The sequence below is a fragment of the Cololabis saira genome, chromosome 2 (assembly GCF_033807715.1).
Source record: "Cololabis saira isolate AMF1-May2022 chromosome 2, fColSai1.1, whole genome shotgun sequence".
Classification (NCBI taxonomy): domain Eukaryota; kingdom Metazoa; phylum Chordata; class Actinopteri; order Beloniformes; family Belonidae; genus Cololabis; species Cololabis saira.
In genome coordinates this window covers 32,625,998-32,649,761 of record NC_084588.1, presented here as the reverse complement: position 1 = coordinate 32,649,761, position 23,764 = coordinate 32,625,998, and the positions used below count along the sequence as shown (strand labels likewise).

The following is a 23,764-nucleotide window of genomic DNA, read 5'->3' as shown; positions in this document are numbered from 1 at the left end:
CATTACCATCCAAAACCAGAAACTTGGAAAGAAAAACTTGCATTTACATCCCGTTTACACAGAATGATAATTATCTTGCGTAATCTGATGTCGTCATCCTCCGGATCTAGAAGCTGGACATGACTGCAGATGTTAGAGGGACCATGTTTAAGAAAGACAGTTTCTTCCCCCAAGCTGTTGCTCTGATGAACTCTCATCACTCATAGAGTCTCAGAGTAATCAATCACTGCGCGATGATGATGATAATGATGATAATGATAATAATAATAATAATAATAATAATAATGACAATAATAAACACAATCATATTTTGTAAAAATGCATCTTTCAATAACCATGTCTACCTCATACTGCTGCACCGTTCACTTAAAAAAAAAGAGCTGTCATTTGCCTATTTACTGTACAGTGAGCGAAAATAACTGAGTCAAATTTCCTGTCTTGTTTGACCTGACTTGGCCAATAAACCTGATTCTGATTCTGATTCTGACTCCTGAATGGTCACCTCAGAATAGAATAGAATAAGCTTTATTGGCCAAGTATGAACATGCCAGACAGGGAATTTTTTTGTTTTTTTGCTCACTGAACCCAGATTTAAATAGTTAAGATGGCTCTTATTAAAATATATACAATTGAAAAGTGAATGGTGCAGCAGTGTGAACATGATTATTGAAAGGTGCATTGTTACAGCATATGATTGAGGTTATTATTATTATTATTATTATTATTATTGTTATTATTATTATTATTATTGCACAGTGATTGATTACTCTGAGACTCTATGAGTTCCTCAGAGCAACAGCTTGGGGGAAGAAACTGTCTCTGTCTGGAGGTTTTGGCTACAGAGCTCTGTAGCGCCGTCCAGAGGGGAGGAGTTGGAACAGACTGTGTCCTGGGTGTGAGGGGTCTGCAGAGATGCTACCTGCCCATTTCCTGGTCCTGGACCGGTACAGGTCCTGGACAGCTGCTGTGGCAGGTTAAACTTCCTGAGCTGACGCAGGAAGTTGTGGCTGGTCCACTTCAGGTCCCGAGGGATTGTGGATCCAAGGAACCTGAAGGAGTCTGTGGTGGAGACAGTTCTGTTGAGGATGGTGAGGGGGAGGGGTGTCTCCTGAAGTCCACTGTCGTCTCCGAAGTCTTGAGCGGGTTCAGCTCCAGGTGGTTCTGACTGCACCAGTGGACCAACTGTTCCACCTCAGTTGGATTGAAGCAGGCACAGATGATGGAGCGATCTTTAATAGCCCTTCAGTATTAAGACAATTAGCTCAATTCTAATTCAGGGTCATGGGGATTTGCTGGAGCCCACCCTGGACAGGTTGCCAGTCCATCACAGGGCCACATTTGTAGACAAACAACCACACACTCAATTTAGACTCTTTGAACTGGGGGAGGAACCCTGAAAAAAAAAACCCACACAAGCACAGGGGAAAGATATAAACTCCACACAGACAAATGCCCTTGATTTGAACCAGGACCCTTCCTGCTGAGAGGCAGCAGTGGGAGCCATCAAGGCACCATGCTGCCCAGGTGGAGGACAACATGACTATTGATTAATTTCCTCACTATATTCTGTATTGATCGTTTATAAACATTAAAAGAAATGGTGAGAAATATGGCTGTTGGAACAATTTAAACATCCAGACTAGAAAACCTAGAATCAAGAAATTTGGGGGTAGTGGAAGGAGATTTATTGTATTTTTCATACTCATAATTTATCTTTGTTTATTTAGTCTGAGCTCATGTTGCCCTGAACATGTATCTGACTTTGAGCTGCTTTAACACCTGAATTTCCCCTCTGGGGATCACTAAAGGACTATCTTATCTTAATGGTTGAGGATCATTTTATTTATCTATTTTACCTTTGTAGTAGATATACAAGTAAAGCTAAAAAAATATGTTGCAGATCTTTTAGTGTATACTTGAACTGTTACGTAAGTTATCTTACAGCTCATCTGATTTGTCATGCAGAAGTCACTTGATCCCTTGATTTTACAGCACTGGATTAATCAGCCTAACTGGAGCCTTGAAGACGACCTGGACCATCTGTCCAGGGTGTGAGAATGTGAGAATTAGCAGCAAGGCAGTTTTCATGGTCGTGTCACTGAAGGAAGGTTCCAGTTTTTAAATCCAATAGACTCAAATGCACACTTTGTTTTCTCCTCGTGGCTGCATGGGTTCTCTGTGGGTCCTCCAGCTTCTTCTCAGAGTCCAAGAAATGCATGTTTAGGTGACTGGTCATTCTAAATTGTTCATAGAAGTAAGCATTCACAGTTGATCTGTGTCATGTACCCTGCAACCCTGACAAGGATAAAAGCATGTACAGATAGAGGATGGACAAACAGTATTAAGAGACAAATTGGGAGGTCGGATAATAGATTATTTTATTTTGCACACACACATTAACACATAGGAGCAATAATGTATGTGCTCTGATCTTGTTTTGTTTGTTTGGCCTCCAGTCCAGCAGCCTTTGAGTGCTCAGGCTTCTGCCTGGGAAGTATTTCCTGGGAGTGGTGAATTGCTTCTGGCTGTTTCATCCTTTTTCTGTGGCACTTCCTCATTGTGCTTTTCTGAAGTCTTTGGCAATGGCTCAAAATAAGGTCTGTAGATATAAAAACCACCAGTAACTCCGAGTACTGTGGCGAAGGCCAACTGTGTTATTGGCAGTCTTCGGCGAAACATGACTTCTTTTCAGGAGGAATCCCAACATAGACAGCAAATGAGCCTGAAGAAAAACAGTGTTTGTTTTTATTTTGTTAATAGTAACTTTACAATACCTACATGATTTTCCATAACATTTGTCAATGCCATTATTGCAGAGGTGGGTAGCAACGAGTTACATTTACTCCGTTACATTTACTTGAGTAAGTTTTGGGAAATTTTGTACTTTTAGGAGTAGTTTTGAATCACTATACTTTTTACTTTTACTTGAGTAGATTTGTGAAGAAGAAACTGTTACTCTTACTCCGCTACATTAGGCTACGTTGAGCTGTTACTTTTCTTTTATCCCTTTTATCCGCGTACGCGTCAATCTCATGACATCACTGGGTGATTCTTTGGGAAAAATGTTTGTTTTTGCATGTTTTGTCACATTTACACAGACTCAAACACACACAGAGTTTCTATGAGTTCATGGGCTTGTTCTAGTTCTGCCTGGTTAAAAAAGAAAAGTACAAAGGCTTGAAATTTTGTGCTACTTGTGCTTAATTTATTTTTTTATTCTGTCATTGTATTTATTTTATTTATTAAAGTACTTGAATTTACGTTAAGATTATTTTAATTTAAGCTATTTTAAATTTTTTATTAATTTTAATTTATATTATTATTTTATTGATTTAATTTGCCTAAAGATGATTATTTTGTAATAGTGTCTGTTTTAATGGTTGTGTTAGAAAAATAAATCAGACGTTACTCAACAGTTACTCAGTACTTGAGTAGTTTTTTCAGCAAGTACTTTTTTACTTTTACTCAAGTAATTATTTGGATGACTACTTTTTACTTCTACTTGAGTTATATTATTCTGTAGTAACAGTACTTTTACTTGAGTACAATTTTTGGCTACTCTACCCACCTCTGCATTATTGTGACTAGACATGCTGACTGTACTTGTCCAACTATTTTAAATGCACATCTTGAATCATAACAATACTTCAAAACAGTAGATAAAGTACATAAATAAGACTACAGTTGATATATCTTTCACATATTGTACGGTTGAAATAATTGTGAATTCTTTATTCTAAAAAAGGCCACAAAAACTTTTCTAGATGTTGCTATAAACTGCTATGAAAAGAAACCATGAGATTAGAGTGAGCATTTTCATTTACAATATCAGAATCAGAATCAGAAAGGGGGTTTATTGCCAAGTTTGTGAACACACACAATGAATTTGTTGTGGTGATTGGTGCAATACAGTAAGAATAAAAATAAAGATAAAAAATAAAAATATAAAAGCAAACAAATATATATGGAGATAAACTGAGAGATAGAATAAAGTAAAATGTATAACAGGGATAAACAGAAATGTACAATATGAGGATTTAAATAGTGCCGGACATGAATCTTTACAAAAATAGTGAGTTTTGCTACTGCCAGAAACCAGGCTCCATCTGTATCCTTAAGATCTTGACACAACTCATTCAAATGACTGTTAATCTGATTTCCATGTTCTACCACCTTCAGAGAAACTGATGAAAGTCAAGTCATGCAAATCTAAAAATACTGAAACCGAACCTGAGAACTAAACAGACTATTGAGCTTTTTCTGTCGATGTACCGTGTGTCTGCTGTAAAGGATAGTCTCTCTTTTTTATTTTAGTTCATTTGTAACGACTAAAATAGTTACCCGAGTATTCATTCGAGCTTTTATTTTGAAAACGCCAAAGTGGATGTCAAAATAAAGTGAGTAATGCCGGTGATTCTAGGTTCCTAAACGCTCCCTTAAATTCTGGTCCAACATGACATCGTCACTATTTCAGAGACGATTTTATTAAACATTTCAAACTCACCGGTGAAGCGGTTCATGTAAGGTGTCTGTGGTCACCATACACAGAAAATCAAACAGAAGAACATGCAACTAAAGACAACAACAAGAAGGACACTTATGCAGCAGGGAAGCCTTCTTCTTCTTCTTCGTAAGGCAGAACAGCAGGAAGCGCCACAGCGCCCCCCAGCGGAATGTTCAGTGACGCGCAACAAACCCTATGTTGACATAAGAAGTCGGACGCCTTAGCATTTCCCAGGGAATGTAATTACATTTTATTCAAATACATATTTTGATACGCATTTCAACAAATTACTTAAAGTCTTTGCGTAATATCCCTTCAGAGTTTCATACATATATGTTATAGAACTATGGTAGAGTGAGCCCCCCTTTTGCAGTTTTAACAGTTCTCATACTTACCTGAACATGGTGTAATAATTATGTACTTGTTCCACAGTTTTTTTGTTGTGAAGACGTATATGAGCTGTCACACAATATGTCTTGATTTTGTTACATACACCATGATGGCATCCAACCACTGGATGGCTATTTCCTACAATGGTTTTGTGCTGAAGTTGTGGAATTGAAACAAAAACAAACAAAAAAAACGCACAAACAAAAGAAAAATGATTATTTATATATATATATATATATATATATATATATATATATATATATATATATATATATATATGCTGATATTCAGATTTAAACACCTTAACTTGATAAGTGAATGAATGAATGAAAAAAAATGTATTGGTCACCACCAAGCATGTACACCCCTTCTTACATTTGAAAATGTTCTTTTGTCTGACATGTTTGAGACATTTTTCTTATATGAAATATAATTAGTAACAGGTGAGGAAAAATATATTCGTCCATGTAATGAATTTCATATGAAAAGACAATTGCAACTTGCAACTCTTGACTCAGATCTAAAAAATACTCCTCATGCAAAAGGACAGATTATAAATAAGACCCTTTAAAATTGAATGGGTCTTACATAATAAACTAGTTAAACAAACTATTGTCGCTGGGCAACAAGTTCCACATTTTCCTACACATTTGTTCCAGTTAAGTCATATTACTCAATGAATGTGGAAGGACAAAAGCAAATATATTTTATTTAGACTCATTCAAAGAACAGGCTGAATGTCCAGTAGGTGGAAGTAATACACGCTCAAACTTGGTTTCGATCCAATCCATAATAAATTCATAGAGACTGCGAAAGAGAAACTTTTGATATACACAGATGGGTCAAAAAATCAAAAGGATTGTGTGGGAATAGGTGTATATATCCCTGAGTTTGATGTGAATATCTCCAAAAGATTATCCAACCAACTATCAGATACAGCAGAAATGGTGGCAGTCTTTATTGGGTTACAGTGGGTGGAAGAGGTTGGTCCTGATAAGGTGGTGGTTCCACAGACTCAATAGCTGTATTAGAAAGTATACAATCAACAACAACGTGCAGAGAAGACTTACTCATTGATATTTCTCATAGATTATTAAGAATACACAGATGTGGCATAGATGTACAGTTCTGTTGGGTACCAGCACATGAGGGAGTAACAGGGAACGAGGGTGCTGATAAATTAGCAAAAATGGCTCTACAAAAGGAAATAACAATACCAGTTCCACTAGGAAAAGGAGAAGGTAAAGCAATAATAAAGAAGAAAGGAATGGAAATATGGCAGAAAAGGTGGGAGGAAGATCAGAAAGGACTGGGATATCACAAAATACAAAAGACTATAATAACAAAGAATTATACTGAAAGGAACAGAAGGAAACAGTTATAACAAGACTCAGACTGGACCACACAGGATTAAATGGCACCTTGCATGTAATGGGAAAAAGGGATAGTGATAAATGTGAGAACTGTGGAATAAAAGAAAACAGTGAACATATCCTAATGCACTGTAACAGGTATAAAATAGAAAGAGAGCGGCTACAGGAAAAAGGGAGAGAGGCAGGACGTGAGTGGAATTTGAGGGGGATACTGGGAACAGAGGGAGAGGGCGTTGTAATCACCAGAAAGGCACTAATTCATTTCCTAAACGACACTAGGCTGATAAACAGAATTTAAAACGGTCTAAATGAAATAATTTTACACACTCTTGTACAGTAGGTGGCGGTATGCATCTGAAAGTTGTTGCGATCCGCCAATAAACTGAGAGAAGAAGAAGAAGAAGAGAAACTTTTATTTTGAAGTCAACCGGAAACCGGCTTGAGTACGGAAGAGCAGCTAGAACTGCTTAGAGGTATTTATTTAATGTTAACACGAATACATGTTAGTATCGTGTAACAGTGTAGTTCCGTAAAGTTTTCAAAGAGAACTTATCTTAAATTATAGCAACCTTTTGTTTTGTTTTAACCTGTGGTGAGTGGTGTTGTTTATACTGAGGGTCTCCTATCAACTAGACTGATGTCACCTGCCTGATACCTGGACAGGTGAATGATGCTGGAGGCAGATGGAGAACCTCCGATCGCGGCTGAAGTTTGGGAGTAAGGAAGAGCATGTGAAACTGAGGAAACGGAAATCCCTGCTGTACTCAAAGGAGGATGAAAGCCCTCTTAACTACGGTGCGGCTGTAACTGAGGTCTAAAATGTGGTCTAAAAGTGATTGCAATCCCCCAGACAGGTGTGGCAGAGATGACGTCCCTGTTTTCATTAATGTGCAGTGATTTGTGACCTCCCCAGGTGTGCTGAGAGCCAGGGTGGTTGTGATTTCTGTGGTGTTCAGACTGATCAACTGCTTCCTGGTTCAGACCAGCTTCGTCCCTGATGAGTACTGGCAGTCTCTGGAGGTTTCCCACCGCATGGCCTTCAAATATCCTTCCAAGACAGACCAGTGGATTCAGGCTAAAGCCTGAATTATGGTTCTGCGTTAAATCGATATGGACAATTTTCTCTCATGGGACAAGATAATAAAAATTAATGGGGGTAAACTTAGCTGTGTGCATCCCTATAAATAAAGTCTAATAATATTAATAATAATAATTAATAATAATAATGATGGATTACATTTATATTGCGCTTTTCTTGGACACTCAAAGCGGGGAATAGATTTTTCTTCTTTCAGTTTTATTGTATTTTGATTTGATTTGATTTGATTTTTATTTTTGTACATGTAAAAAAACAACGCTTCAAGAGAAGTTAAGAAAACAAAACAACAAAACAAAGATTTTCATCCTTTAACACTTGATATCTTAGTTTACATGTGCAAAAAAGGAGTAGGAAGAAGTGTAAACTTATTTAATCCTACCCCCATTCACTAATCATTTAACCCGTATTTATAAATACTCACACACTGTACTCACACTGCTAAATAACATTATTATTATTATATACTGTAATTATACTCACACACATACCCATACATGCATACATAAATACATACATACATACATACATACATACATACATACATACATACATACATACATACATACATACATACATACACATAGTTGAATATTTCTATATATTTGTACACACATGCCCATATAAATATTTATATAAATATACTTATTTACACTATACTGTCTCTATTAACGGCATCTGCTCTATATCTATGTATATATCTACTTAAAATCTACTATTTTCACTGTAGATGAGCCAAAACAAATGATATCATTCAGAGTTGAGATATTCTACATTGTTTTGCTTCTGGGAAAAGACTGTCCTGACACAAATCTGGGAAAAATATGGGAAATATAGATATGTATGATGCCTTCCCTTAGCAATTCTTCTGCATCCAGGAGTGTTGACAGAGTCGTTCTTGTGTCTAGGTTGCTTTGATAACAGACCTTGACAAAAGGTAACCAAACTAGACCTGTTAGAAATATTGTTTTTGGTCTGTAATTATTCAAAAAACTAAGAATTCATTATAATTGATGAGCACTTTCTTAATTATCATTTCTTACCACATTCATTTAACATTTTAATTCATAGTCAGTTTTGCAGCAGTGAAATAACAATGACTTTTTCCACTGTGTAAATGATTTCAGTGGTTTAGAATACTTTAAATACTCAGTAATCTAACAATCTGCAATTTTGAAGGATTTATGGTTCTTATTGCTCAGTCATTTTTTTTCGGTGTTAATTATTTTAAATTAATGTTAATTTTGAAATGTCTTGAGCAGGAGAACACTTTACTGTGATGTCAACTAAATAGACAAAAAATTAGGAAAAGCTTTTTAAAATTACTAAATCCTCTGAACACCATTCTTTGATCTGATCATCAGAATATTTCTCCTTCACCTGGATGAAAACAACCACGTTAAACTAGCAGAATTGTGTCATGTCCATCACTACCTTGGTGCTTCGTTGTTTTCCTTGTAGCCCAATCTTTTGTTTTGGTTTAATTAGATTACTTGTACTTGTACTGGTCAAAACACCCACTAACTTTAAGGAGATTTGTTATATTAGCAGTAAATTAATTTAGATTTATATAACTGACAATAACAATAATATAATTTATGTCACAATAACAGTGACATAAAATGAAACACTAAGACAAATAGATGATTCAATATAAAATACAGCTGAAGAAAACAAACAAACAAACAAAAATGGTATCTTTGATTTAGTGTAGATATCTTTCAAAGTAATTTTCTTTACTCGGTTACTGCAAGGATCTGAAGCAGAAGCTGTTCCTGTAAATTATGGACCGCAGGATTAAACCAAGTCCTTTTTATCACTTTATGGCTACAGCAGACAAGATTTAGCCAGAAAAATCTGATTATTCTGCAGTGACTGGCAATTATCGCTGAGGTTTTATTCAAACTTACCGCTTCATGTAACCCAACATGTTAAACAAAAAGCACAGTCTTTAAAGAAATGAAACAACCTTTTACACTTGTGATAAACCAGCAGCTTGCTCTTTTTCTCTCTGTGAATTTATTCCATTAAATCCTTAACAGTGTGACTTATGGGTATCTTACCTGGGAGTGGAAGGCAGGAATAAGAGGATTCTTATATCCTCTCCTCTTTGCATTTCTGTACAAGATATTACACCTGATAAACTATGACTCAGTTTGTCTCGTGGTAAGTTGCTTTATTTCCTACTAAGCAACTTTTTAAATGAGCATTTCTTAATCAACTTAATCTCCTTCAGTTATAAATCTCCATCAAACATGGTGTTGCTGTGTTTGCAGATTTGGCTTCCACGGATCGTTCAGTCACTTCTGGCTGCATATGCTGATGTAAAATTCTTCTTCCTTATTCGAACGCTGGAAAATGGGGACATCGCAAGGTGGGCGGTAAGAAAATGTGCCAGTGTGGTATTTTTTGAGATTTGAAGTAAAAAAAATTTGATCTCTGATTAGTGGTCTTTTACCTGGACTTGTTGCACTTTTTAAAAATAGTTGAAAATCTTTGACTTTGCTGTACAGGATTAATATAAAACCTTTTGCTGATGAGAAAAATACAGAGATGAAGTCATTGAGCTGTTTTGTTTGGTCTTGGTCCTCAGTTCTTCTGCCAGCTGTGCTCCTGGTTCTCGTGGTTCTGCTGTACTCGGACGCTCACTAACAGCACAGAGACTGTCCTCACCTGTTTGGCCCTTTCCTACTTTCCTCTGCCAGGGTCTAAAACATACAGCAGGTTTGTTAACATTCTGTCTCATTTATATCTACAATAATCTTTCAAATATGTTATTTACAAATATGCTCCTTTTCTTTTCTAGTAAGAAATACTTGGCCCTGGTGGCCTTGGCTGTGATTGTTCGACCGACGGCCCTGATTGTCTGGTTTCCTCTGTTGATGTACCATTTCTGGCAGGAAGAGCACAAACTGAGACTCATCAGTCATGACTACATTCCTATAGGGTTTGTTCAGTTAGCCTCACATCCACTCAAAGTGTTTTTTCCCCTCTTTGGCTCATTGTGTTTTTGTGTTCTCCTCACCAGGACATTGGCGTTTGTCACTTCGGCTCTGATCGACTGCATTTTCTATGAAAAGGTAAAACATAAACAATCCTGAAGCCACATTTCAAGTCAGATTTGACTAAATAACAGATCTCTGTTTTCCAGTGGACGCTGGTGCAGTTCAACTTCCTCAAGTTCAACGTCTTCCATGGTGTTGCTGATTTCTACGGCTCCCACCCGTGGCACTGGTACTTCACCCAGGGGTTTGTCGTGGTGATCGGCCCTCATCTTCCATTCTTCCTCCATGGATGCACCCTCGCCTTCCGAAGATACAAAATCCTGCTGGCAGCAGTCATCTGGACGATTGTGGTGTACAGGTAAAACTCTTACATCTTAGACGGCCCTGAAGGGCTAAATTAAGAGTATAAGACATAATTACTCACTTTTTTACCACAGTGAAGGATTGTCATGGTTACCTACACTACCAACAAGTATACTCTGATTTTCTCATTGATGTTACTTTGCATTCCTCTAGATCAGGGGTCGGCAACCCAAAATGTTGAAAGAGCCATAATGGACCAAAAACACAAAAAACATATGTCTGGAGCCACAAAAAATGAAAAGTCTTGTATAAGCCTTAGAATGAAGGCAACACATGTTGCATGTTTCTATATTAGCTATAACTGGGGGAAGATTTTTTTTTTCCATTATGCACTTCGAGAAAAAAGTCAATGTCGAGAAAAAAGTCAATGTCGAGAAAAAAAGTTGAAATGTCGAGAAAAAAGTCGAAATGTCAAGATTAATGTTGAAGTACAATCTTGAGAAAAAAGTCAAAATGTCGAGAAAAAAGTCAAAATGTCGAGAAAAAAGTCAAAATGTCGAGAAAAAAGTCAAAATTTTGCGATTAATGTTGAAGTACAATCTCGAGAAAAAAGTCGAAATGTCGAGAAAAAAGTCGAAATGTCGAGAAAAAAGTCAAAATGTTGAGAAAAAAGTCAAAATGTCGAGATTAAAAAAGGAAAGGAAAAAGGAAAAAAGAAGAAAAAAAGGAAAAAAGAAGAAAAAAAAAAGGTCAAACATTTTTGAAAAAGCTCCAGGGAGCCACTAGGGCGGCGCTAGAGCCGCGGGTTGCCGACCCCTGCTCTAGATTAACATATATATGCTTTACATCTCCAGATGCAATAAATTCTTGTTTTCTCTCCTTAGTTTGCTTCCTCACAAGGAGTTTAGGTTCATCTACCCGGTGCTGCCTTTCTGTATGGTTTTCTGTGGTTAGTACTCAGTTTCTCCACAATTGCAGTATGTTGTTGCACCAGGATGGGTTTAAATGTTTTTTCGTACTACAGGGATATCGTTGGCTCATCTGAAAGCATATCGTCGAGCTGCCACTGCTGCCCTGCTGGTGGCCAACCTGGTTCCAGCTCTGTATACTGGCCTGATTCACCAACGAGGAACTCTGGATGTCATGACGCACCTCCAGAAGCTCTGTGATGTCAGTAACTCCACCCATCTCCAGCCTGACGTCCTCTTCCTCATGCCCTGCCACTCAACACCCTTCTACAGGTACAGGTTTGATAGAAAAGAAATAAATAGGAAGATATTTGTCATAGAGGTATAGAAGTTTCACAGATTTTGCTCAGTACTGTCTTGTCTCTTTGGCAAAATTGCATTGTTCACAAACCCAAATAAAAGTGTCTGCAATGTCTCTCACTGCTGCTCAGTACATTAGAGCAGCTTCAGTGCTCCAGAAAGGCTGGATTGAGCATTTCTTAGTCCGTCCAATTTAAACCATCAATTATCTGGCTGCCCAAAATATGATTACACATGATGCATGCAGGAGCTTATGGTCCTCTGTGTCCTCGTAGCCACATCCACTGCCCACTGAAGATGCGGTTTCTGGAGTGTCCTCCAGATCTGGGGGAGGAGGATTACTTTGAGGAAGCTGAGAGATTCTACAATGGGCCTCTTCTTTGGCTCAGGACTTCATTTCCATACAAATCCTCTCTGCCAACACATCTGGTGTTGTTTGATGTTTTGGAAAAGGTAAGAAATGAATGAAAGGTTTGTGTGGATTTGTGTAAATGTCTAACTTTTTAAACTGAATATGTTTTGTTTTATTCCTGTAGGAAATCTCTGCATTTCTGCAAGGAAATAACTTTGTAAGGACAGAAGAGTTATTTCATACTCACTTTCCTGAAGGAAGAGTTGGACAAAGCATCTTTATTTATGAAAGGCACTAAAACACTGGAACAATGGTCATTTTCTCTTGGAGAATAGGTAGTATGGTATTGATATGCTACTAAAATAAATATTTTTAAACTTAAATGTGGCCTTTTTTTTCACCCAGAATAAAACTTGACGTCTTGCTTATTTTTTTCCAGTTTTTTTCTTTATGCCACATGTGAAAGTGAAATAAAGTCACCAGCTCCAGTTAAACAAGCTTGAGGTGGAATGTTTGAACTACGAAAGCAGATTACATCAACGTAACACAAACCAGTCACTGCAGCAGCAACATTTTAGAAACATGGCTCCGCTACTGAGTTCCAGATTAATATTTTGTGTAATTTTAACAAAGTGATGAGGCTTTGGATGAAGATGGACGTTAGCAGAAATTTCTCAAACCCAGTTTTAAACCCATAGCACTACTGTACATAGTGCATGTAAAATATGCCACATCTCTAACTAGAACTTTAAAAACAATTATTTCACCAAAACAGCTCAAGTACGTTCAGTAGCATTAAAAGAAAATGTGCAAATTTACAAAAAAAGTGTCTTGGCATCTAAACATAACCCAAAATTTGAAGAAATTGCAGCTATGAAATTTAACCAGCTGAGATGTTTTCAGTATTTTGGATCGAACGGCATTGGGCCCAGTTCTATTTTGACATCAGCCATGTGTCTGTCTGAGCTTCTTCCTGATTTGCTCCACTTGCGATCTCTGTGCGGTCGAGATCTGGCTCTCTGCTGCTTCCGCTGTTGATTCTTTACCCTCGACTCATCCTTTGAGTCTGCGTCGGGTCTTTCAAACGGCCCACTGTGGGATGCAAGCACAAAAAACCAATGGGATTTTGACTAAAAAAGAACAACTAATTGCAGCCCCTGTACGGACAACAAACAGAATAATTTTTAGTCTCTAACTAGATGATGATATTTATTAACATTCATAATAATATAAATGATTTAAAAAATCTGCAGACACTCAAAACAGTCAGAGCGTGTCAATATGCCTGTCTTAGATAGGAAGTAGGGCTGTGCGATTAATCGATTTTAAATCTAAATCGGATTTATTAAATCGAGACGATGTTAAAAAAAGGAAAACCGATTTTCCTTTTTTTGCAGCTGGCTGCATTACAGACAGAGCTCGTCTAGTCATCTTTGTTTGGTCAAGAAAATTGTAAATGTTGTCACTTTACTAAACTCAAGGAGGATTTACAGTATCTTTCAATTGCACTTCATTCCCAATAGGGACATTTTTTGCTATTTTTCTTTAAAAATAAAGATAAAATATTTGAAACAATTTATTCCATTGTCTTTTGTAGTTTTATCAAAAAAATCGAAATCGAAAATCGGGTTTTCAGAGAAAAAAAAAATAAAAAAAAATCGGGATTTTATTTTTGTCCAAAATCACCCAGCTCTAATAGGAAGTGATCATTCTTCAGAAGTAAATCTGCTGGAGACTTACCGCGGGCCGTAGGTTTTGGTGTACGCTTCTCCGAAGAAGTGCCTGTAGATGTAGTCATCAAGATCTCCGAACACGTCATCATCATGGCCATGATACTCGTGCATGTCGGCCAGGTAGTCTTCAACTCCGCTTACAAAGTCAGTGAAAAGCATCTGGTCATGAATGAACACTCCGTTGTGGAAGAAATTGTTGATGAACATCTCCAGCTCCTTCCAGTGGTGGAAGTGGTGGACCTCCTGGTGCAGGTAGCTCTGCAGAAGCTGGTGAAATTCATCAGCTCGGATCGGCTCCAGGGCTTTGTTAAAGAGGCTCATGGACTCCTGATAGGCACAGTCGAAAACTCCGGCGCATCCCTTCATGCTGGATTTGTGGCTGTTGTGGACTTGATCCTCATGAACTTTCCGACTTGATTTGCGCGTGTTGTGGTTGCTTTGGGAGGAGTCCGATTTCTGCCTATGATGAGGACTGTGGGATCTGTGCTGCCATGATTCCTCTGTACTCCTTTTGTCACGTCTCTTATAAAAGCCTTGAGCCTTATTGATGAAGGTTGAGGCTGAATCCTTGAAATGTCGAAAAGTTGATTTGACAGAGTCAGAAAACTTCCTCAGGTTCTCCTTCACAGCCTCTTTGGCTTTCTTGATCTGTTCCTTGTGGTGGTGGACAAAGTCCTTGGTGGAGTTCTTGAGAGCATCAAATGTCTCTTTTACTTTCCCTGCCATGCCTGGTTTTGCTTTTTTCACTTTGGACTCTTGATCTCCTTTGGCTCGCTCTTCTTTGGTTTCCACATACAGCCTCTCCCACAGGTCAGAGCGCTGCTGCTCAAAACCCAGTCTCTTCTCCAGCTCCATCAGACGTGACTGCAGCTCTTCTGCCTCCGGGCCGAATCCACCTCCAGGGATGTGACTTCTCACATTATTCAGCTCTCTCCTCAGCTCCTCTGTGACCGTCTCCTTATTTTCAAGCTGCTTCCTCAGCATCTGTGCTTCAGCTATCATGTCTTCCCTCTGGATGTAGAAATCTCTGACCAGCTGCTTCTCCGTCTCCAGCTGGCTCTTCAGCCTCTGGTTTTCTGACATCAGCAAGTCGGCTCCCGCTCTCATCCCCTCCAGCTCTCTGATCTTTGAGCGCAGGTTTCTCAGCTCCTCCTGTAAGACGGACAAGGCATTTTCCTCGTGTTCCAGTGAGCTTTTCAGTCGCTGGTTTTCAGATGTCAAACTCTGCTGCCGAGACATGATGTTAGTCCGCTCCTCGGCTGCTTGTTTCAGCAACATTTTCAGGTCATCTCTCTGGGCCTTGATGAGATAGCAGAAAAGAGTGCTCCTTAAATCTACTGGAGTGACCTTCAACTTTCTTTTGTAACAGTTGGATTTGTGTTTTGACAGTAGGGATGGGCGGTATGGACTAAAAAATGTATCACGCTAATTTCTGGCATTTATCCCGATAACGGTAAAAATGACGATAAAAAAAATACCAATTCAATTCCACCTTTGTAACTATAAATCTATCACCACATTTCACAAACGTTTCTTTCTTTCTTTCAGGCTCATATCTATCTTTCTTTCTTTCTTTCAGGCTAATTTCTTTCTTTCTGGCTCATATCTTTCTTTCTTCCAGGCTCATATCTATCTATCTTTCTTTCTGGCTTATATCTATCTTTCTTTCTTTCTGGCTCATATCTATCTTTCTTTCAGGCTCATATCTATCTATCTTTCTTTATTTCTTTCAGGCTCATATCTTCCTTCCTTTTTATTTTTATCATTTTTACCGCGAGATGACAAATTCTTATCGTGGGGAATTGTTTTGACGGTATATCGTGAACGGTAAAATATCGCCCATTCCTATTTGACAGGAAATTAATATTCCAGTTACCTGAACGTGCATCTGTTTTGAGTGTAGCTCCTGGTTTTCTTTCTTTATCTTCTCAATCACTTCCATGAGCAATGAAATAACTTCCAGATTCTCATCCAGATTGTCTTGGTCAAAGATGATCCTCTGGACAAGAATGAAAATGGGAAACTCATTTTTAGGCCAAGTGAAGACACTGACCAATTTATTAGACAACAAGCATCTAAATTCAAACTCAGGTTTTTTTTGCAGCAGTAATTTCCAACAAACCATTCATTTGACTATGAATGGGCGCTTACTTACACAAAAACTGGTAAATATCGTCATACAGGCAAATCTCATCAAAAAACCTCAAGGAAAGCATGAATGTGTGCTTAAAAAACACACAAAAGTGTAAGTCTATCAGTGCATTTCTTTGTAAGAGTTTATAGTTATCGTTATTTACAGTGTGCCATAATTCATCTTTCATTACTCCTTAAATTGTGTGCTGTGTTGTTACTGACCTGGTGTGTAAAACGTGGATCTCTCAAATGCTGCTGCAGCTGATCCCTCACACGGTCCAGCTGATTCTCTCCGATTTTCTCCACGCTTTCCTGCATCTGGACTGTACATGCAAGAGATTTGAACCAGCAGTCTGCAGTTATCTATCAAGTCTAAAAACACAGGGGGCACATATGCTCTACTAATATAAAAGACTCCAAGTGGTGCCAACCACACATGAAAAATAAAATATATATCTCACGCTAAGTGTTATGATGAGTCAGGAGAAGAAAAAAAAATATTGGGGGAGTTGTGCCAATAAAAGACTAATACGTTTTATTCAGTCAATGTCTCAGATACCTAAAGCAGACTGCCACTCATTTACAAAAAATATAGTACACTTATTCCAAATGGAAAGATCAGCCTTTCAGTGTATTTTCTAAATTGACGATGACGTGAATAAAATTCAGTGATCCTGGGGTGAATTTCTTACTGTAGAAGTGTACGACTCCCGTGCTGATGGCTACGATGAGGGCGAGCAGGACATATCTGCTGAAGATACTGCCTCGCACTCCGTCTTCCAGAGCGGCATATGGTCCGTCTCCAGTCCGCTCCTCTTGGAGCTCCTTTTCTTTCATCTCCTCATCATTGTCCTCCCCCTCACTCGAACGCGAATCTGGCACTGCTTCCCCATCCTCTTCCTCCTCTTCTGGATCTATAGCACTTGTGGTGTTCTTCCTCATCCTTCGCCTTCGGACAACAGTATCGGCATTTCGCTGAACCTCATCTTCACTGCTGCTCGAGTTTGTCCCTGCTGGTTGCTCTGCTGAACAAACTGCATGTGAGATAGAAATTGAAAGACATTAATAGATAAAAGAAGACAAAAGTGTAGAAAAAAAGTTTGAGAGCATGCATATACAGTATGAAGTAAATACATGCAACAGAAAAAAAGATAGTGATTAATTTAATTCAGTTGAAACTGATTGAAGATCAACTGATTTGACTTTCCTGTCAATTTCTTTGAAAGGAAAGTTTGCTTCATTTTTGAATGCATTCTCTAGTAGGCAAAACCATCCAAAGTAATTCTCAATTCCCACCCCAATCTCTTGCGGCAACTGTATATTGCTGTACGTCCCTATGTCACACATCAACAAAAACGAAACTAACTCAGAGAGCTACAGTGGAGATCCTGGTAGAGATGAGTAAGAGACTCCAGAAAGTAATGATGGAAGAGAAAATGAGAGCCTGAGCGAGACCAGAGTCCAAACAACAGTTAATCTTGGTCATAAAAGCGACTTAACCCCATTGGGGGAACTCAAAAAGCTTGAAGATTACACTAATTCCTTTGTGCTGCTTTTATTTGTATTTAATAATGTCATTACATTAAAGGATTGTGCAATAATTTAGAAAACAGGTTTGTTTGTTTTCTTTGGTTGGTTTTGTCTTTTAGTATATTTGAGCATTTTGCAGGCCTCTCCCCTCACCGATATGACTGATCCAAGCACTAAATATGTACTCTGTGATTTTGGTGTCTTCCTGCAGAGCCTTGCTTCTGCAACCGGTGCAAACCAGTTTTTGTTTTTCAGTTGGGGTTGCTCTTTATTGTTCTTTTGTAGACACCTACAGGAAGTTGGCATGGAACTTTAATCTCCTAAAGCGTCCTAAACCGCACTTTCATTTTCAGTTGAGAGCACCCACACGTCTGCCAATGTGTGTCAATGGATTTGGCACATCTGTGTGTGTGCAGTACACATTGACTCCACACAATCAGAGTATACAGGCAGTTAAATGAACATTTGGACAGAGCCATGCACATGCCTCTTGACCATTGCATTATATTTCTGTCATGCTAAACTCACCAGACTCTCTTTAACACTCACATAGAAATACTGCATTATCTCAGCTGTCATAACCAGGCTGGAGATTAATACTGACCATGACAGGTCCTCAGTTTTCATTCCCAGGAAAAATAAAATCCACCTGCTCCACCTCAGTCCCACTTATGACGACAAGAGAGTGAATCTCTAAGATTATCACTTAACACTTTGTTTTGCCAACACTAAGCATCAGGTTGCTCATTTTCACATCTATAATTTGTTTTCATGTTGAGTAAACTAACTCACACTGACTTCAATTTTACTGAACCGTAGTAAGGGGAGGAATTTTTGCCTCAGAAAGCAATTATTATAATATTATAGTTTTATGGTTATAAAACTACAAGTATAGTTTTGTGACAGGCAAATTAATAACACAAGAAGAAAACATCTAAAAAAATAAATAAAAAAACAATGAAATTGTTAGGAGTATTAGTGTGATTATTTTTCATTATTTTTTACAGTAAAAATGATCTTAGCTATACTGTTCTTTTCATGAGTCGAAAATTGGGGTGCTAGCTGGTTTAATTGTGTAAATTCCATCAAAAAATTGTTTAACTAACAATTATCTTCGGCTAAATGCTTCCAAAACAGAATCTGTGATCTTTGCCCCCGATGAAAAGATTCCATTGATCAAACAACACCTTGGGCTCCTCTGTCCAGTCGAGCATCAGGAACCTGAGGATGTTGCTTGACTCATCTCTTTCTTTGGATAAACACTCAGGGGCTGTGTCAAAAAATTGCTTTTATCATCTAAGGAACATTTCTTAACTTAAGAGTATTCTTTTGCGTGCCGACTTGGAGATGGTTTTACATGCTTTTATTTTTTTCTAGACTGGACCTCTCAAACTCTCTTTTTACTCATTTTTACCAGGCTTTTAACTAGTGTTCATAGATGGAACAACATGACCCCAATTTTATCTTCTTTACATTGGCTGCCAGTAAAGCAAAACATTTATTTTAAAATTCATTGTACTGCCTTTTAGAGCTTTTCATGTCCAACCCCAAAATATATTTGTGATATTCTAACTGTTTACGTCCAAACTCGCTCAATCGGGTCATCAGAAAAAAACGTATTATCTGTCCCAAGATCCAGGGATAAGACAAGAGGAGATCATGCTTTTAAGTCCATCGTCGCTCGACTCTGGAATGCTCTTCCTCTCTTTACGCGCCTGACCAACAGTGCTTACTCTTTTAAGAGACAACGTGGGAGCACTGAGAGCGTGTTAAGTTCCCCCATGACTTCAGCGCCCACACCCTGGGTGGGGTTGGTGAAAGGGCCTTTGTGTGTGTGGAGTTTGCATGTTCTCCCCGTGTTCCTTGGGTAGCTAATGGGAGCTACCCTCACAAAAACATGCACACAGTCCTGGGCTACACATGCGCCTTCTGGCCAACCGGGGCGCCAGATGGGGTGGGGAGGATCTGGCCGGAATAACGTGATCCTTCCACGCGCTACGTCCGGCCAGAGAAGCCCCACCCTGTCTGGTGAAAAGAAGCGGCCTGCTCACTCCTCAGGTTAAGGAGGAGACCTGAGCTCAGTGCAGGGGTTGGTAGAGGGAGCAACGCCCAGGACTGTTAGGTAGGAGCACTGGGTGACAAAATGGGTTGGGGGGAAAAAAAAAAAAAAAAAAAAAATCGGGATACCAGTAATTAAAAAAAAATAAAAATAAATAAATATATATATATATATATATATATATATATATATATATATATATAAAAAGACAATGAAGACCCCTTTATTTGGACAAGCTTTTAGTTGACTGAATAACCTTGACTTTGCAATTTTTTTAAACTTGGTTTTATTTTGCTCTTTAATTTCTTCTGTATGTTCTTAATCCCTTTTGTTTATACTTCTTCTTTTATCCTGCTCCACGTTTTATTATAAATCACTGTGATTTTTATCTGTGGTAAGTTCTATAGAAATAAAGTTGATTGATTGATTGTTTGATCTTTAGGATATAAATTCTAAATTTACACAGTTTTACGTGGCACATTGTCAGCGAGAAAGTGATTAAGTCTATTTCCAAAAAAGTCAATTACTTTAGGAACAATGCAGTTGTAATAATTTCTAGTGACATTTATTTTTAGATTTTTCTAGATCAATTTCTGACAGTTTTATTACATCATTCCTTTACAATAACTCCTGAGATCTGCTCATGCACAACAACATGAAACAAACAGCATCTCCCTGGCTTGTTAGAAACTCATCAGGATTAGTTCGGAGGGCTGCTGAGCAAGCTTAGCATCATATTAGCTTCACTCCATTTTCAATAAGGCCACCTGGAAAAGATCGGCCTCCAGTGAGATGACTTCTCAGATGGTAGCTTAAGTTCACCAGCGTCTGTGGGAGTTTCCAGTGACTCAACAACAAACCTGCTCAGGTAGAGGATAAATGTTTTGTGTTGAATTCAACCATGTCAAATGTTTGGGTGTAAGTGTAACAAAAGCAAAAGAAAATCATTGAGATTGTTCCATACATCAGTGTGTGTTATCCTGAAGCCCTACCAGTGTCTGCAGTGAAGGTGTAAAAGCTGCTGCTGGAGGTGCCGAGGTAACGCTCCTCACTGGCGGCTGCATCCTCCTCCGTGTGCTCGCCCTCTTTTGAGTCTCCCAGAGTCACAATATCGGAGTGATCGCTAGAAGATAGCACATGCTCCTTCCCAGCAGCATTGACTCCAGCCTGAGGAAGACAGACATTAATGACACACAAATTTAATTGGACTAGATTTCTCACAAACTTAACCACACATAATTTTCAAGTCTTCTCACCTCTGGAGAGAAAAGTGTTTCATCTATAGTCTGTTCTTTCAGGGTGTCGTCAGGGGAATCAGCAGCCTCCTCGACAACAGCCACAGCTGAATATATAACAAATACTAAATATAATTTTTTTTTAAATACATACCTTTAAACACAAACAAAGATATAGAACATGCAATAAGTGATGACAATTTTACTTTAAAAAAAGACAGCCATTCAAAATCCCAATCTGTAAATAAAAGGTGGATGTGACAGCATGATGAAGAAAAGTATTTACAGTGATGTTTTAGTGCTTTGAGTTTTACATTTTTTCTCCCTTTTTTAAGAAAAAAAAGTATGCATGCACACACAACCACATGTTGTCAATAAAAGAAAGAGAACTAAAGTGTTCTCTGCATCAGAGTTCAAAGCTCTAACTCCTCTTACTGCTCTAAAATTGGGCATTTTACCACGATTGGTTAATGAGGACTCGTTCGTTGGGCATTCAAGAAACTACAGTTTTTGGAACAGGGCGAACCCAGAAGGTACAGCCTGATCTGACAGCAGCCCCAACCAAGAAAGAAATGTTAAGATTTTTACCAGCAGAAGCCGGCGGCTGTGATTCCAGCAGCTCCGGTTCTTCCACTGCCGGGCACTCTAGCAGCTCGGCTACATATTCAACCCCAGCTTCCAACGTCTCAATATCTGAGCCCTGTAAAAAAACACAGCAGGTATGTAAAAAAACAAAAACGCACAATATTTGTATGAAGTCAGATTCAGGCTTGTAATGATTAACTATCCATGACACTGTTTTTCTATGGCCAATGAGTAAACAGGAAATTGTATTTCAAGCATCAATAGTCCTGTTTGTTAATTTTTTTTGTTAAAGCAGAACATACTGTATTAGGGCTGTGCGATTAATCGATTTTAAATCTAAATCGGATTTATTAATCACAATCGATGTTAAAAAAAGGAAAATCGGTTTTCCTTTTTTGCAGCTGGCTGCATTACAGACAGAGCCCGTCTAGTCATCTTTGTTTGGTCAAGAAAATTGTAAATGTTGTCACTTTACTAAACTCAAGGAGGATTTACAGTATCTTTCAATTGCACTTCATTCCCAATAGGGAAATTTGTTTGCTATTTTTCTTTAAAAATAAAGATAAAATATTTGAAACAATTTATTCTATTGTCTTTTGTAGTTTTACCAAAAAAATCGAAATCGAAATCGAAAATCGGGTTTTCAGAGAAAAAAATCTGGATTTTATTTTTGTCCAAAATCGCCCAGCTGTATGTACATAAATACTATTTCAATATCCAACTCTCCTTTTGATTTCATAGTTTTGTAGTTAAATTGTTTATAATAAAATTGTGAACTTTCGATCACATGACCAAAATTTACCTTGTGAAAACAATAATAATAATGTCCTCACAGAATTAAAAGAGTTCTATAGTATGCTAAATCTTTCTTTAAAAATCTTACATTGCAATCACATAATGTCCAAAACTACACAAGTGAATTGAGGGAAGATTAATTATACCTCATTACTTATAATGCTCCAGCCACAAGATGAATCTACATCACTTGATGATTCTGACATTTCTGTGAGCTGTTGGCAATAAACAAGGGCCTGTAGGAGACAAAGGTGAATGAATATGTTAAGACCAAAATATAAAGATTCATCAATACGTTGTGTACATTTTAAAGTTGAGCATGTAAATAAAACAAACACGTGTAACAGCGCCCACTAGTGGTGACAGACACACACAGCTAATACATGATGCCTTCCAGGGCGACGTGACAATGAAAAACAGCTACCCATTAGCTGCAAAAATCAGAGATATACTCTGTAGTTGCCAACAATAACTGATCTTACCGACATTGGCAAAATCAAAAAGCGATATTTAGTGGTAGTTTTGCAGCTAAGTTACTAACTCCTATGGATTACTAATAATAGCACCTCTCGAAATATACCCGGAACATACAATAACAATGCCATTGTCACACGTCAATAGTTCATACCCATTAATTACCACAAGATATTTCATAACGAAGAAAATTACTTACCTCGCCAGTGTTTTGAACCTAATAGCCAAACAGCTGCTCTGTTTGCAAGCAGCTCCACTATTATTGCAGTTATGCCCATCCGTTACCAACGCTGCAAAACAGAGTGGAAATGGGAAATGTAGTTTTTAAGTTGAATAATATGGGAGCGCAAAAACGGTTGGCGGAACCTGTAAAACTACATTTCCCAGGAATCAGAGCGGTTACCGAACAAGCTCAGTGAGGTGGTGCAAGAAACCAACTTCGAGGTGGCTCAAAAAAAAAACAAACAAGGAAGCGTGACAAATCTGCACTATACAGACACATTTTATAAACTATGTACGAGTTGTGTGAACAATTATAGAATGAATGTAAGAGCTAAAAAACATTTGGCAAACATGTTGAGGCAACGAGGAAAACGAGGTAAAATATGAATGTTATTAACCATACTTTGGAAACAATGGTAGGAATCTGACTAAGAATAAATGGTTTTTTTTTATTTATTTCTATTCTTAGAATTGTTAATTGTTCATTCTCTACTGGGGAAGCACATCTATGTGTCAGTTTATAATTTAGCTTAAACAGCTGAGAAGACAAGTAAATTTGGCTCACGTGTCCATACATATTATGATGTTCTTCAGGATCTGATGTAAACATATCATTCCAGTCGAGTACAGTAATTGTTAGACAAGTAAATTGAAGGTTACAGTTTCTGCATGGTGCTCCGTGGGCTAAAGTTTGGGTGTGCAAACTA

The 23,764-nt window shown here is 38.0% G+C and overlaps 2 protein-coding genes across 5 annotated transcripts; one reads left to right on the top strand and one right to left on the bottom strand.

The window, feature by feature from the left end:
- The first annotated feature begins 6,664 nt into the window (after positions 1-6,664).
- Positions 6,665-12,674, top strand: pigb (phosphatidylinositol glycan anchor biosynthesis, class B). 4 transcript variants are annotated; one of them, XM_061743842.1, is made up of 13 exons: positions 6,665-6,740; positions 6,884-7,062; positions 7,181-7,310; positions 9,412-9,529; positions 9,640-9,744; positions 9,957-10,087; positions 10,170-10,310; positions 10,392-10,443; positions 10,515-10,726; positions 11,556-11,620; positions 11,696-11,912; positions 12,215-12,392; positions 12,476-12,674. In XM_061743842.1, the coding sequence occupies exons 2-13, from the start codon at positions 6,951-6,953 to the stop codon at positions 12,587-12,589; spliced, it is 1,575 nt and encodes a 524-aa protein (XP_061599826.1). In that variant the 5' UTR covers positions 6,665-6,740; positions 6,884-6,950; the 3' UTR covers positions 12,590-12,674. The 4 variants fall into 4 exon arrangements, with proteins under 4 accessions (XP_061599826.1, XP_061599833.1, XP_061599818.1 ...); XM_061743849.1 differs by having other exon boundaries at positions 6,678-6,740; positions 6,931-7,062; XM_061743834.1 differs by having other exon boundaries at positions 6,695-6,740; positions 6,901-7,062.
- Positions 12,470-23,116, bottom strand: ccpg1 (cell cycle progression 1). Its single transcript, XM_061743814.1, has 10 exons — positions 23,035-23,116; positions 22,508-22,597; positions 21,570-21,681; positions 21,003-21,088; positions 20,739-20,913; positions 16,850-17,191; positions 16,380-16,480; positions 15,901-16,023; positions 14,032-15,323; positions 12,470-13,383 (listed from the first exon to the last, which is right to left on the bottom strand). Exons 2-10 carry the CDS (start codon positions 22,565-22,567, stop codon positions 13,191-13,193), a joined length of 2,484 nt encoding a protein of 827 aa, XP_061599798.1. The 5' UTR covers positions 22,568-22,597; positions 23,035-23,116; the 3' UTR covers positions 12,470-13,190.
- Between the last annotated feature and the right edge of the window lie 648 nt (positions 23,117-23,764).

Coding starts and splice junctions, on each gene's coding strand:
- pigb (XM_061743842.1), top strand. CDS start 6,951: ATGGAGAACCTCCGATCGCGGCTGAAGTTTGGGAGTAAGGAAGAGCAT. Junction 10,088..10,169: donor GGGTCTAAAACATACAGCAG/GTTTGTTAACAT, acceptor TTTCTTTTCTAG/TAAGAAATACTTGGCCCTGG. Junction 10,311..10,391: donor CATGACTACATTCCTATAGG/GTTTGTTCAGTT, acceptor TCTCCTCACCAG/GACATTGGCGTTTGTCACTT.
- ccpg1 (XM_061743814.1), bottom strand. CDS start 22,567: ATGTCAGAATCATCAAGTGATGTAGATTCATCTTGTGGCTGGAGCATT. Junction 16,481..16,849: donor GGGAGTCGTACACTTCTACA/GTAAGAAATTCA, acceptor TTGCATGTACAG/TCCAGATGCAGGAAAGCGTG. Junction 16,024..16,379: donor ATCCACGTTTTACACACCAG/GTCAGTAACAAC, acceptor ATTCTTGTCCAG/AGGATCATCTTTGACCAAGA.